The following is a 13,765-nucleotide window of genomic DNA, read 5'->3' as shown; positions in this document are numbered from 1 at the left end:
GCTTGGACACAAGCAATGCCAATCAAAACTTCAGTGTCATGTGTGTCAGCATAACATTCTCATTTCCTGAAGGGAAATAGATTATAAATTTAAACCGTTTTTAGTCCTCTCTCCTTGTATATCTGCTGCCTGCTTTCTCCACCTCTTTTCATCTGCCTTGGGGTGGCTGGTGTTATCAGACATCCCTGATCCCAACCCACAATTTGGTTTTAAAATTCTATTTTTTCCCTGGTAGAATCCTACATAACTATATACATAAAAGGGGCCAGATTTACCCCTGCACTAAATGCACGTCTGAGCAGAGTTGGCTGAAATCAGGATTTCCAAACAAAACCACATTTTTTTAAATTTTTCACAAAGCAGAAATTCCCTTAAGAATTCACTGCCAGGATTCTCGGGGCTTCTTTGCTCCCTTGTGCAGACCCAGGAGCCAAGCCCTGGTTAGAGCCAGGATTCCCAGGACTTTCAAGCTCTCTGCTCCACGGCAGGGAGTCTGGAAACCCTGATATCCCTAGCATGGCAGAGCTGCCCTGCAGTCGCAGACCCTGGTAAGCCTGGAGTCCCCAGCCCAGGAACAGTGCATGTGAAGGAGCTTTCCCAGAGCTGTGGCCCTATACAGTGTGCTTGGCGGGGTTGCCCAGGAGCATTGAACCTTGGAAGTCTGGGGCTCCCGGCCCACCAAGCAGTCTGCCTGGTGCTTCTTAACTGAAAACTTTTTGTGCTTTTGTTTTTTTTGTTGAACTTTTCCATGCAAAACAGACAGACATGTCTTGCGAAAAATTTTATTTGGCTGAAAACTCAATTTTCTGTCAAAAAACAGTTCTGACGGGAAAATTTTGATCGGCCCTGATCGCTAGTATTAAACTGCTGCATTTAACCACAATTCTTGAATAACCTTGTGGACACTGCACCCTGACCGGGATTGTCAATTTCACTGAGATAGCTGCAGTAGCTGAGTGAAATTAACAAAAGCCTTGTCTGTGAGACAAGGGGACTCAAATGGACTTTGGCTCAATTTTATTCTTTCTGTTGTGTCACACTGTCTGAGACATGGTTGTATTTAAGGATTATGCAAGTCTGTACATGCTTGGAAGTAATCTTTCCTTCCCCTTCTCACTTGTCTCAGAGTGTGATCTTCAACTCATCCTCTGCGCCAAATGCATGATTGACAGACTCTCCATGCTCTTGATCCAGACACAGGGTTTCATAAGCCGGCTCCCTGCATATTAGCACATGGCTGGTGAGACTCAAAGCTGTTTGTGTGAAAGGAGGCTTGTTCGCAGTTTGGGAAGCAATTCTGCTTTGCTATACTGAGTTCAGGGCTGGATCTGATACATGAAAAGATGTGTGAAGATTATACGAAGAGACTTTTCCTATTTAAGTATATGCCTTGAGACCATGGAACCTAGTGAGTTGTAAAATAGGATGGTGATATCCTGGATCAGGTAGCAATAGAGTATTTAACAAAATAATTATGTGCTGGAATTCAGTATTCACATGGTGGCATGGCTGTTATTCGTTTGGAAATCTAAGTGTTTTATTTCAAACAGTTAACAGAAAGGATACCGTAATTAGAAAAGTTAACTCTGGGGATGTAGTGGTGGAAAAGTGCTCAACAAGCTACCAGCAGTTTTATTCTGTTTACTGTAGCATATTTCCTTTAAGCAGTTTCAGTGCTAGTTCACCTAACTGCTTAACAGAATAATAAGGATGATACAGATCAAAAAAGGGTTAGCCGCATTGAGCAGTGGTGGAATTACTGTACCACCAGCAACTGCTAAATAGATCGGTGGACACATTACTGAGGGAAACGGGGAGGAGACAACACAGAGGCCAAAGGAGTAGAACAGATGGTCTAGGAGGGACAGGACATTAGACTGAGATTCCTGAGTTCCCTTCCCAGCTCTACTGCATATTCTCAGTGGCACAAAAGTCATCTTAGCTTTCTATATAACATTTTGCACCCAACAATTTGACAAACACAATAGTATACAAGAAGTTTAATAATGTTAATGTGAAGACTAGAAGCACAGTTTAAGCTTTTCCAAGATTAACAGCTTCCAGAGATCTCTACACAACCTAGAAAATGTAAAACCTCACATAAGGCCAAATCCTCAGCTAGCATATATCAGTATAGCTCCAGGGAAGCCAATTGAGCGAAGCCAATTTACAGCAGCTGAGGAACTGACCCATATTGCATAAAATTCTTTGTACTCCATACAACATCATCACTAAGTTCATGATGTTAACCTAAAGCCAATGTCTTTAGTATGACTTATAAAGGCCAGTTCAAAGTTAGGTAAGACACTATCCCCAAACTAGCACGTCAGCACAGAAGACACTTGCACAGAATTACTCACTGGTCTCTTCCAGTGAATGAACACATTCCTGTTACAAGTGGTCTGAAAGTCTTTAGACTGTATGCATTCACTGTCTACATCTCCGACTGCTTTTATTATTGGATTGTTTACATTTTTGGGATCTGATCAGGGGCATCACAAATGCAGTAGCGACAAGGGATATATGCACAGTAGTGCACAGTGGATACGATTTGTACTCAGTTCTCCATGAACAGTCCTGTTTAAGGCTTTGAATTTCTACGCTATTGTAAATACATCTGAGCGATCTTACCTTCAGGGTGATGAGTCTTAATCGGTAATCATCTGCTTGTATGACCTGGTCAACTGTGATTTCTATTCCTTCATAGGTGACCTGTTCCTCTGGCCAGTACTCTGTACATTTCTGCATGCAACATAAAATATATTTAAGGAGACACCAACGGTGGTTCCCTTCACTATGCAGAAACTGTGCCAAGTGCATGTTTAGATGGATCAGGACGCAGAATGTTTCTATAACAGGATGCAACTCAACTTTTTATTTTAAATATAGGGGCCAAAGTTTCAGGTAGTCTTCTTTGCAGTCACCTGGTTAAAATCCAATGTGCAATTACCTACCTCACTCATGTGCATAAAACTTGATTTGTGAGTGTGCACCATGTGATGTATATGCACATTTTAAAATTTCATTTGGGAAGCCGGAAAGAAATGTAGCAGGGTTTATTAATATTCTATTCTATTCATTTTTATTATATAATAACTGATATTCATAAATAATCTGCTCTTTGATCATTAATATTTCTGTGCTGTGCACAAACGGATATGGAAATGTACAGTACACCTTTTCTGTCTCTAATAAAGAGCCATTGCTCTCTGAATTTGAAATTATAAGCTGCATTTCTTTTCCCTACAAAAGGACATGAATGGAAATAATTTTGGAATATAGAGTGTGTTCAAAACCCCACTATAAAATGGGAAAAGATCCTACATCAAAGCAAAGGAACAAAAAGGAAGAAAGTGTCAGAATACAGATTTTAGTTTTGCTAAATCACTTTGGCCAAATCTATGGGCTCATTCAGTGTAACTCAAACAGTCTGAATAACTGAAGCTATAGTCCACATTTAAGGATATATTATGGCATTTGTGCCACAGTGTTGCCTGAGAGGTAATGGAGAGAAAAACTTCCCAGGGAAAGTACTGGGAAAGATTGTCTCTCACCGATACAATTTCTCCTGGGGCTGTCCGTGCACACGGAGTAGGCCCTCTTCACATCAGCAGAGATTGCTCCCCTTGTAAGCCTATTCCAGGGACCAATGTGGAGGGGGGTCAATTCTGAACAAATGGCTCCCCAGGGATAAAGCAGAGAGCAAGCAGCCCGCATGCTCCCCAGAGTACAGGGGCTGCTATTGTGGGAGGTCTTTGCGCACCCACATAAGTGAAGGGAGAGAGAATACTTGCAAGCCCTCCCTTCTGCAAAATCCAGCACAATCTGGCCCTTAACCTTAAACTTTGTGAGCAAGTTAAAAAAAAATCTGCTGGAAGGGAAGGGCCAAGAACTAAAAAGTGTCTTGAAAAGTTGCTGGGCCAAATTCTCTTATGGTGTAAATGGCTGCTGCTCCATTAATGGAGCCGTGCCACTTCACACTAGAAACAAACGTGGCCCATTATGTCACTGTGAACGCAGACTGAATTTTTCCCCTCCTCCTAAATTGCAGAATCCATGGTAAAAAGCGTCAAATGCGCCAGCAGCTATCAATAGCACAGACGTTATGTTGCTGAAATGAGTGGAGTAGGATCGCCCACACATTTCTGTGGGCTGTCTGTCAGTTTGGATTAGATGTGACAGAGGGCTGGGATACTGAGCTGTTCATCCTCACGTTAGCAAAGCCACTGTGTATAGCAGAAGCACAAAGACTTCCTTACTAGCATCATAGCAGAACAAAGGTTTTAGTTCTGAATCTACGCACTGTGGAGACCTGATATTTATATATTAATATGTATTAGAAAAAAAGGGAATATAGAAGACATTGGCATGGAAGAGCTTACCCTATATTTATGTCTGAATCCCACAGAACCATTTAATTTTTGATACCACAGGTATCAGGAAAGACTCAGTATCTCTCTATGTTAGATATATGCTGCAGCCAGCGTCACTACTGTGTCGGTAGCATGGCCGTGCAGTGTTTCCTGAGGCTGACATGACAGGTGGGATAGTCTGTCGGTGTTGAATAACAGGAAACACTGACGCTAAAGATTATTTTGCATTCTAGTGGTACAACCCAGATGTAAAAACAACAGTGGGAAAGCTTCAGAGCAGAGAAGACAATGAAGGACATGATCGCTTCTTGGTCTCTTCTTCCTTCTCAAGTGTATGGTCGTAAAATTTTCAAAAGGGCCTAAGTGATCTTGAAGTCTAAGTCCCATTTTCTAAAGTGACCTAGGAATTTAGGGCCAGATTTTTAAAGGTAATTGATTTCAATGGGAGTTAGGCACACAGGTACTCCCACTAGGCACCTTTCTGCATCTTCAGGTGCTTAAATACCTTTGAGAATCTGGCCCTAAATCTCATTGAAAGTCCATGGGAGCTAGGCTCTTCAGACCCAGATTTTTAAAGGTATGTAGACATTGCTCTGCTCAGTGTTGCAATACCTAACTGACTTCGGAGCCTAAGTCTCATTCAAGTGTGACTTTCAACAAAACCAATGGTCCAAAGTGCTTAAATCACTTTTGAAAATGGGACTTAGCTGTCTAAATCACGTAGGCCTTGCAACACTTTAGAAAATTAGCTCCTAAATCATTTGGGCACTTTGAAAATTTTACCCCACTCTTATTTCTGGCCTCACAGTTTCTACGTTGGTGTTGCAAAGTCCTGTGCTTCCAGAGTTTGCATCACCACTGTTTTGGGATCCTGTGGAATAATGTTATAATACTGGCCACAGGATCCCAAAACAGTGGTGATGCAAACTCTGGAAGTCTGGAACTTTGCAGACAGAATTGTATGGGATGGATTGGTAGAAATACATTCTATAACCACAGACGTTAACTCTCATAAATACCAATTATAGCAGGGGATGATTCAAAAAAGTTTGGAACATCTTAATGGTTGCAATATTTTAACAGCATTTCCCCAAAATGATAAACAACCGGGGCAGTCCTCCACATACAAATCATCTTTAACTGCTTCTCAACATAACTAACATTATAACAAGACATAGTATGTTTAATGAAGCAAGGACAGCTTAATGGAAAAAGGATGCAGAAGATAAGCCAAAATAAATACAGGATAAAGAGGTTCAGTCTCTATTACTCTATTGTTTATAGGTATTCATATACAAAAATTAATAGGTCTTGAACTTGGTGGGGGTGTTGCTTTTGAAACCTTCAGCGATGACTTCAAAAAAGGTAACTGCAAAGCACGATAAACTTTGGTCACTGAACCAACTCATTTATTTCCATGGGTCTGGCACCTGTCCTGTGAAATACCTGCTACAATAGAGGATTGAGACATAGCTCATATGTAATATCATTACCTCATTCATCTCTTCTATATTGGTAATCATGACAATGATGGGAGAACGCTCCTGCCACACCATTCTCCAGAAATCACTGACAGTATTAACTATGGGTCCCTGAGTAGCAATATATACCTTTTCCTCTTCTCCATAGCCCTGCCAACAAAGCAACAATAAATCACTATCACACAGTGTGCGCACACACGCACATGCTTGGACACGTCAATCTTTACCCAGGGAAAGCTCTCATTGTCTACAATGGGATTATTGCCTGAGTAAAGTCTGCAGTATCAGGTCAACAGTTATCAATCCAAGAGGTATTGTGCTCACGTGCACTCTTCCTCCCGCGCGTACACACACACACACAGGCAAGGTAGAAGGTACAACTTCAGGTTACACAAGCAGCAGGCAATACTATGGCAATGGGATTGATTCATGCTACAACAGCCTGGTGTTAACTCTAGGTCAAATCCTGCAAGCATAATTCCCATTGACTTTGCTGGGAGTTTTGCTTGCATCAGACCAGTGAGGCAGGGAACTTCATGTCAAAAAATGCAAATATCTTGTTTTTATTGGACCAGAACCTTTACAGTTGCGCTCTGAGGTTCTGCTTCCAATAATAGAAAAACAAGACAGAAAAAGAAACCAAAAAACAAGATGGTCTTTAGAAGCCAATGGACATGGCGATTATTCTTAAATGATCAGTTGCAAACAGTCTATGCAGGTACATTGGACTGCTGAGCTCTTACCCGGATGTAGTTAGCATTGATATATGAGCTAAGAGGATCATCCTGATCAGTTGAGGTAAGGCACACTCTGCTGTGAGGATCTACAGTGTGTAAAGAGAGAGTTAATAGTTATCTGTCAAGAGGAGTAAAAGATTTTTAAGATCGTTTTCTAACCTTTAGTAATACAGCTAATTACTCAGGCATATTCATTAGTCGCCACAACAGATACCTGCGATGCTCTAAAGGGGGCATTGGGGAGTCTCTGATTGAAATGTGTGTATATATCACTGCATTTACTTTCAGTGTGCAACTATCAACAGATATTTGCATGCAACAAAATTAAATATCTTACTAAATTAATATTACTGCTCTAAGTAGAGGGGTAGTTCATCATTTATAACTGCAATAGCATTTGAATGATTCTTGGCATTTGACTATGTCATCTATGTCTAAGCTTTGAGATAAATTTCATGTAACGTATGCAAGCTCACTACATTACTGTAATTTGCTTTTGCATTAATTTCATTTTTACGTGCATTAAAGTATTATTTAGCAAATAGTGTTAACAAGTAATGACTTCAGTGAGGCTTTCTGCCTAAGTAAGGACTGAGTAAAAACTGTGTTAGGACCTCAAGATTTGCCCTATTTGGTTTTATAAACTCTATCCCTAACCTTATTTTTTGGCCTTAAATTAAGGCCTTATCTACACAGAATAATTGCACCATTTTCACTATGTTGGTATAGTTAAAGCTATACAACCCGTGCTAGAGTGGATGCAGTTATATTGGTATATCTTAGGGCCTGTCTACACATAAACCACTACAGCAGCACCTCTTCAGGGGTGCTTCTGTAGCACTTCAGGAGAACCCCTCCTGTAATCCACTCCATAGGTAATCCATCTCCCCAAGAGATCGACAGAAGAATTCTCTCATAAACGTAATGCTCACCATCCCAGGAGTTAAGTCAGTTTAACTGGATTTTTCACATCCCTCAGGCCATGTCTACACTACGAAAGTACTCCGATTTTACAGAAGTCGGTTTTTGGGAACAGATTGTATAAAGTTAAGTGCGTGCTTCTACACTAAGCACATTAATTCGGTGGAGTGCATCCACAGTATCGTGGCAAGCATCGACATTCCGAGCGGTGCACTGTGGGTAGCTAGTCCACAGTTCCCGCAGTCCCCGCTGCCCATTGGAATTCTGGGCTGAGCTCCCAATGCCTGATGGGGCCAAAAATTTGTCACGGGTGGTTATGGGTAAATGTCGTCAGTCAACCCTCCCTCCGTGAAAGCAACAGCAGACAATCATTTCGCGCCCTTTTCCCTGGATTGCCTGAGCAGACGCCATAGCACCACAAGCATGGAGCCCGTTCAGCTCACCACAGGAGTTATGACAATTGTAAACACCTCGTGCATTATCGTGCAGTTTATGCAGAACCAGCATCTGAAAAACCAGGCGAGGAGGTGATGGCAGCGCGGTGATGAGGACATTAACACAGATTTCTCTAAAACCGCGGTCCCCAGCAATTTGGAGCTCATGGTGTTACTGGGCCAGGCTCATACCGTGGAACACCGATTCTGGGCCCGTGAAACAAGCACAGACTCGTGGGACTGCACAGTGTTGCAGGTTTGGGATGATTCCCAGTGGCTTCGAAACTTTCGCATGCATAGGGGCACTTTGATGGAACTTTGTGACTTGCTTTCCTCTGCCCTGAAGCGCAAGAATACCAAGATGAGAGCAGCCCTCACAGTTCACAAGTGAGTGGCAATAGTCCTGTGGAAGCTTGCAACGCCAGACAGCTACTGGTCAGTCAGGAATCAATTCGGAGTGGGCAAATCTACTGTGGGGGTTGCTGTGATGCAAGTAGCCAACGCAATCATTGAGCTGCTGCTATCAAAAGTAGTGAGTCTGGGAAACGTGCAGGTCGTACTAGATGGCTTTGCTGCAATGGGATTCCTCAACTGTGGTGGGGTGATAGACGGAACACATATCCCTATCTTGGGACCAGACCACCAGGGCAGCCAGTACATAAACTGCAAGGGGTACTTTTCAATGGTGCTGCAAGTACTGGTGGATCACAAGGGATGTTTCACCAACATCAACGTGGGATGGCCGGGAAAGGTTCATGACGCTCGCATCTTCAGGAACTCTGGTCTGTTTAAATGGCTGCAGGAAGGGATTTACTTCCCAGACCAGAAAGTAACTGTTGGGGATGTTGAAATGCCTATAGTTATCCTTGGGGACCCAGCCTACCCCTTAATGCCCTGGCTCAAGAAGCCGTACACAGGCACCCTGGACAGTAGCAAGGAGCTGTTCAACTATAGGCTGAGCAAGTGCAGAATGGTGGTAGAGTGTGCATTTGGACGTTTAAAGGGTCACTGGCGCAGTTTACTGACTTGCTCAGACCTCAGTGAAACCAATACTCCCACTGCTATTGCTGCTTGCTGTGTGCTCCACAATCTCTGTGAGAGTAAGGGGGAGATGTTTTTGGCGGGGTGGGAGGTTGAGGCAAATTGCCTGTCTGCTGAATATGTGCAGCCAGACACCAGGGCGGTTAGAAAAGCACAGCAGGAAGCGCTGCGCTTCAGAGAAGCTTTGAAAACCAGTTTCATGACTGGCCAGGGTACTGTGTGACACTTCTGTTTGTTTCTCCTTGATGAAAACCCGCCCCCTTGGTTGACTCTAAATTCCCTGTAAGCCAGCCGCCCTCCACCCTTCGATCACAGCTTGCTTGCAAAGGAAATAAAGTCACTATCATTTAAAAAACATGTATTTTTTATTAATTGATTATAAAAATAGGGAGATAACTCACAAGGTAGCTCAGATGGGGTGTGGGAGGAGGGTGGGAGGGAAGGAAAAGGCCACTTTAAAACTTGCTGAATGACAGCCTTCTGTTGCTTGGGCTGTCCACTGGGGTGGAGTGGTTGGGTGCCCAGAGCCTCCCCCTTCCCCCGTTCTTGGGCGTCTGGGTGAGGAGGCTATGGAACTTGGGGAGGAGGGAGGGCGGTTAAACAGGGGCAGTCTGTGATCCTGCTGCTGTTCATGAAACTCCACCAGACGCCGGAGCATGTCTGTTTGATCCCGCAGTAGCCCCAGCGTTGCCTCATGCCTCCTCTGATCTTCCTGCCACCACCTCTCCTCACGTTCATCGGCTATTTTCCTGTACTCTGCTATCGTGTCCCTCCACACATTCTGCTGAGCTCTGTCAGTGCCGGACGACTGCATGAGCTCAGAGAACATTTCATCGCGCGTGCGTTTTTTTCGCCGCCTTATCTGAGATAGCCTTTGGGACGGAGGAGGGAGGCTTGAAACATTTGCAGCTGCTGGAGGAAAAAAAGGGAGTGAAGTATTTAAAAAGATACATTTTACAGAACAATGGCTATACTCTTTCACAGTGAACAACACTATTCACATTACATAGCACATGTGATTTTGGTACAAGGTCGCATTTTGCATCTTATATTGAGTGCCTGCAGCTTTGGTGTTAGAGATCACACACGCGGGCCGGGCAACAGAATTCGGTTTGCAGGCGGCCATGGTAAGCCATAGTCTTTTGGCTTCTGCAATCTTCAAAACAGCAGCGCCCTCCTCTTCCATACCAAGCAAAGCATGTTGAGTTGGCCGTTTAGTGCTGCGGTTTTCCTGTTAACGTGCAGCAGCAGAAACCAAACTAACCCCCCACCCCATCCAATTCTCTGGGGTGATTGCTTTACCCCTCACCCCACGACATGGCTGGTATCAGGGAAGATCCCTGCTAGCCAAACGCGAACAGTTCAGCGCCAATGCCCCCCCCACCCCACCGTGTGGCTAACTGCGGGGAGGATTGCTTTTCAGCCACAGGCAAACAGCCCTGTTGGAATGGCCACCTCTGAATGTCCCCTTAATTAAATTCCCCTATTTCAACCAGGTTACCATGAACGATATCACTCTCCTGAGGATAACACAGAGAGATAAAGAACGGATGTTGCTTGAATGCCAGCAAACACCGGGACCATATGCTGCCAGGCTTTGTCATGCAATGATACCAGATTACTTCCTACTATCATGGCGTGGTAAAGTGTCCTATCATGGAGGATGGAATAAGGCTGCTGTCCCTAGAAACCTTCTGCAAAGGCTTTTAGAGTACCTCCAGGAGAGCTTCATGGAGATATCCCTGGAGGATTTCTGCTCCATTCCCAGACACGTTAGCAGACTTTTCCAGTAGCTGTACTGGTCACGAATGCATCTCAAGTCCTCAGGGCTACTTAATAATTAAAAAACGCTTGCTTTTATAACATGTATTATATTTTAAAAGGTACACTTACCAGAGGTCCCTTCTCCGGCTTCATTGGGTTGGGAGGATATTTCAGTCAGGGTGATAAAAAGATCCTGGCTGTCAGGGAGAACGGTGTGATGTGTGCTCTCCTCAAGCTCGTACTCCTCCTCCTCCTCTTCCCCGTCCGCAAAATCTTCAGGCATGGCGGAAAGTACCCCATCATTGGAGTAGATGAACAGGGGTGGGGTAGTGGTGGCGGCCCCCCCTAGAATTGCATGCAGCTCAGCGTAGAAGCGGCATGTCTGGGACTCTGTCCCGGAGCATCCGTTTGATTCTTTGGTTTTCTGGTATGTTCGTCTGAGCTCCTTAAGTTTCACGCGGCACTGTGTTGCATCCCTGCTGTAGCCTCTGTCCCTCACAGCCTTGGAGATTTTTTGAAATGTTTTGGCATTTCGTCTTTTGGAATGTAGCTCTGATAGCATGGATTCCTTTCCCCATACAGCGATCAGATCCAGTACCTCCAGTTCGGTCCATGCTGGAGCTCTTTTTCAATTTTAGGACTGCATAGTCACCTGTTCTGATGAGCTCTGCATGGTCACCTGTGCTGATGAGCTCGCCTGGCCAAACAGGAAATGAGATTCAAAAGTTCCCGGTGCTTTTCCTGTACACCTGGCCAATGCATCCGAATTCAGAGTGCCATCCAGAGCGGTCACAATGGTACACTGTGGGATAGCTCCCGGAGGCCAATACCTTCAAATTGCGTCCACACTAATTCGAAATGGCGATGTTGATTTCAGCGCTAATCCCCTCGTTGGGGAGGAGTACAGAAATCGGTTTTACGAGCCCTTTATGTCGAAAAAAATGGCTTTGTTGTGTGGATAGGTGCAGGGTTAATTCGATTTAACGCTGCTAAATCCGACATAAACTTGTAGTGTAGACCAGGCCTCAGTGACAGAGTAATACTGACTTAATTTCCTAGAGTAGACCAGGTCATATTCATTGGGGAATAAGCCATACCACCGTAACTATTTTTATACCATTGTAACTGCATCCACATCAGGAGGAGTTATACTGGTATAACTATTTTGGTAAAAAAACAAACAAAAAAAACCCCCAACCAATAACTGAAATAGTTATACCAGTATAAAAACAGTGCGCAGACCACGCCAAAGTTGACAGTGTCCCTTAAAGTACTGACAGATTTCAGAGTAACAGCCGTGTTAGTCTGTATTCGCAAAAAGAAAAGGAGTACTTGTGGCACCTTAGAGACTAACCAATTCAGAGTAACAGCCGTGTTAGTCTGTATTCGCAAAAAGAAAAGGAGTACTTGTGGCACCTTAGAGACTAACCAATTGGTTAGTCTCTAAGGTGCCACAAGTACTCCTTTCCTTAAAGTACTGTCATACACTCACAGCACAAAGAAGCAAAACAATGTTAGTTATTTTTCTACAGTCTTTTCTAAGAGTGTTTTGAGCCTACACTAGGTTTTGTAGTAGGATCTCCCCAGGCTGAGATTTTTTAAATTAAAGTGACAGATGATAATACCTAGTTCATAGATACAAATTTTCATCAGTAAATCTCAAAGTAGGTTAGTATCATTAATGCCAGTTTACAGATGGAGATACTGAGGCCCAGAGAGATGAAGCGACTTGCTCTAGTGGCAGAGCCAGGAATAGAACCCAGTTCACCCGAGGCCCATCGCAGTACTCTATTGCTAGGCCACACTGCCTCCCTAACAATAACACTTATTGAAAAGTCTTACAAAATTTAATAAGGAGTGAAAGCAATGTGGCTGTATACAATTAAATATGGTTGCCTAGAAATTTTGCTTAGAACCAAAAAGACTGAAAGAGAATGATATATAATATCTTTCCTTTTTAGATTTTGACCCTCTATGGAGTTCCATAGCAAGGATAAAATATCCTACAAGATTCTACATATCCTACATTCTACAAGATAATCCAAAAAACTATAGAAAAATGATCATTTTCTATTCGATTCTGTGGCACTTTTCCATAAGGGAAGAGGTTTCAGATTTTCTGTCAACATGCAAATTTAGCAGTTTGTGAAACAGCCAAATTAATCTGCTTAGCTTGACACATCTCCAAAATCAAACACACCCTCACCCCTTAAAAAGACTCCCCAAAACTTTGAAATTCTTGATTTTTATTCCAGTCAGTGGAAAAGTCTGATTTCCTCTGGATAAATTCCTTGTTAACATTTATCATCAGTCTAGAGTGGGAGCCAGTCCTCCCATCTAGATGGCTCACAGCAATGGAAATGAGCATTACCAGATTTTGTAAGACTGAGGTGAAGTTAGCATCAAGAGAACTAGCCTGAGGAACGACCAAGCACTTACTGAATGCACAGGGGAAAAGCTAACTGGAACCTCATTAAAAGCGATAGGACAAGATTTTCAAAAGTGGCTAGCCATTTTGTGTGCTTCCATTTTTGAGTGTTTAACTTGAGACACGTTAAAGAACTCCAATCCTCAAAAAAGTGCTGGACAGCCCCCTTTAGAAATCACGCTCTTTTAAGGTATATCAATTTGGGTTCCCAAATGGAGGCACTCAGATTCACTAGTCATTTTTGAAAATCATCGCTGTAATGTCCAAACTAATGTAAAGTTTGAAAGAAATGATAAGGCACCCAACCGTTAGTATGTTTTAGGACGAAGGTTCTGAAATGTTTGGCTGAGTGTTTTTAACACTTCTGGTCCCAGAAGGGGTATCTATATGGGATTTCTGACTCAGACTGGAAGTTTAAGAGTTGGGGGTTTCAGGAGAAAGCCTATTCTTGCCAGATTTCCACTCCAGTTTTGCAGACTAAAGTGATTTGCATAGTTGATCAGATTCTAATTTCTGGATACTTATTTATCTGAGCCTAACTAGCACTCTGAACCATTTGGGCTTCCCTAACAAAGCTGCAACAGAA

The 13,765-nt window shown here is 43.2% G+C and overlaps 2 protein-coding genes across 8 annotated transcripts in view; both read right to left on the bottom strand.

Moving 5' to 3' along the window:
* Window positions 1–13,765, bottom strand: part of PTPN5 (protein tyrosine phosphatase non-receptor type 5) — a 141,514-nt gene that overhangs the window by 13,944 nt on the left and 113,805 nt on the right. For all 7 annotated transcript variants that reach the window (XM_075129337.1, XM_075129338.1, XM_075129341.1 and 4 more), the window contains 3 exons: window positions 6,598–6,677; window positions 5,867–6,004; window positions 2,632–2,742 (listed from right to left, as the gene is read on the bottom strand). In XM_075129337.1, coding sequence (XP_074985438.1) covers window positions 2,632–2,742; window positions 5,867–6,004; window positions 6,598–6,677 — 329 coding nt within the window. The remainder of the gene's footprint in view (window positions 1–2,631; window positions 2,743–5,866; window positions 6,005–6,597; window positions 6,678–13,765) is intronic.
* LOC125639210 (uncharacterized) lies at window positions 9,334–11,772 on the bottom strand. The gene is made up of 2 exons (XM_048855886.2): window positions 10,881–11,772; window positions 9,334–9,899 (listed from the first exon to the last, which is right to left on the bottom strand). The coding sequence occupies exons 1-2, from the start codon at window positions 11,311–11,313 to the stop codon at window positions 9,397–9,399; spliced, it is 936 nt and encodes a 311-aa protein (XP_048711843.2). The 5' UTR covers window positions 11,314–11,772; the 3' UTR covers window positions 9,334–9,396.

Source organism: Caretta caretta, chromosome 6, assembly GCF_965140235.1.
Source record: "Caretta caretta isolate rCarCar2 chromosome 6, rCarCar1.hap1, whole genome shotgun sequence".
Taxonomy (NCBI): Eukaryota; Metazoa; Chordata; order Testudines; family Cheloniidae; genus Caretta; species Caretta caretta.
The sequence above is the reverse complement of the archived record's forward strand: the minus strand, read 5'-3'. Positions and strand labels throughout refer to the sequence as shown.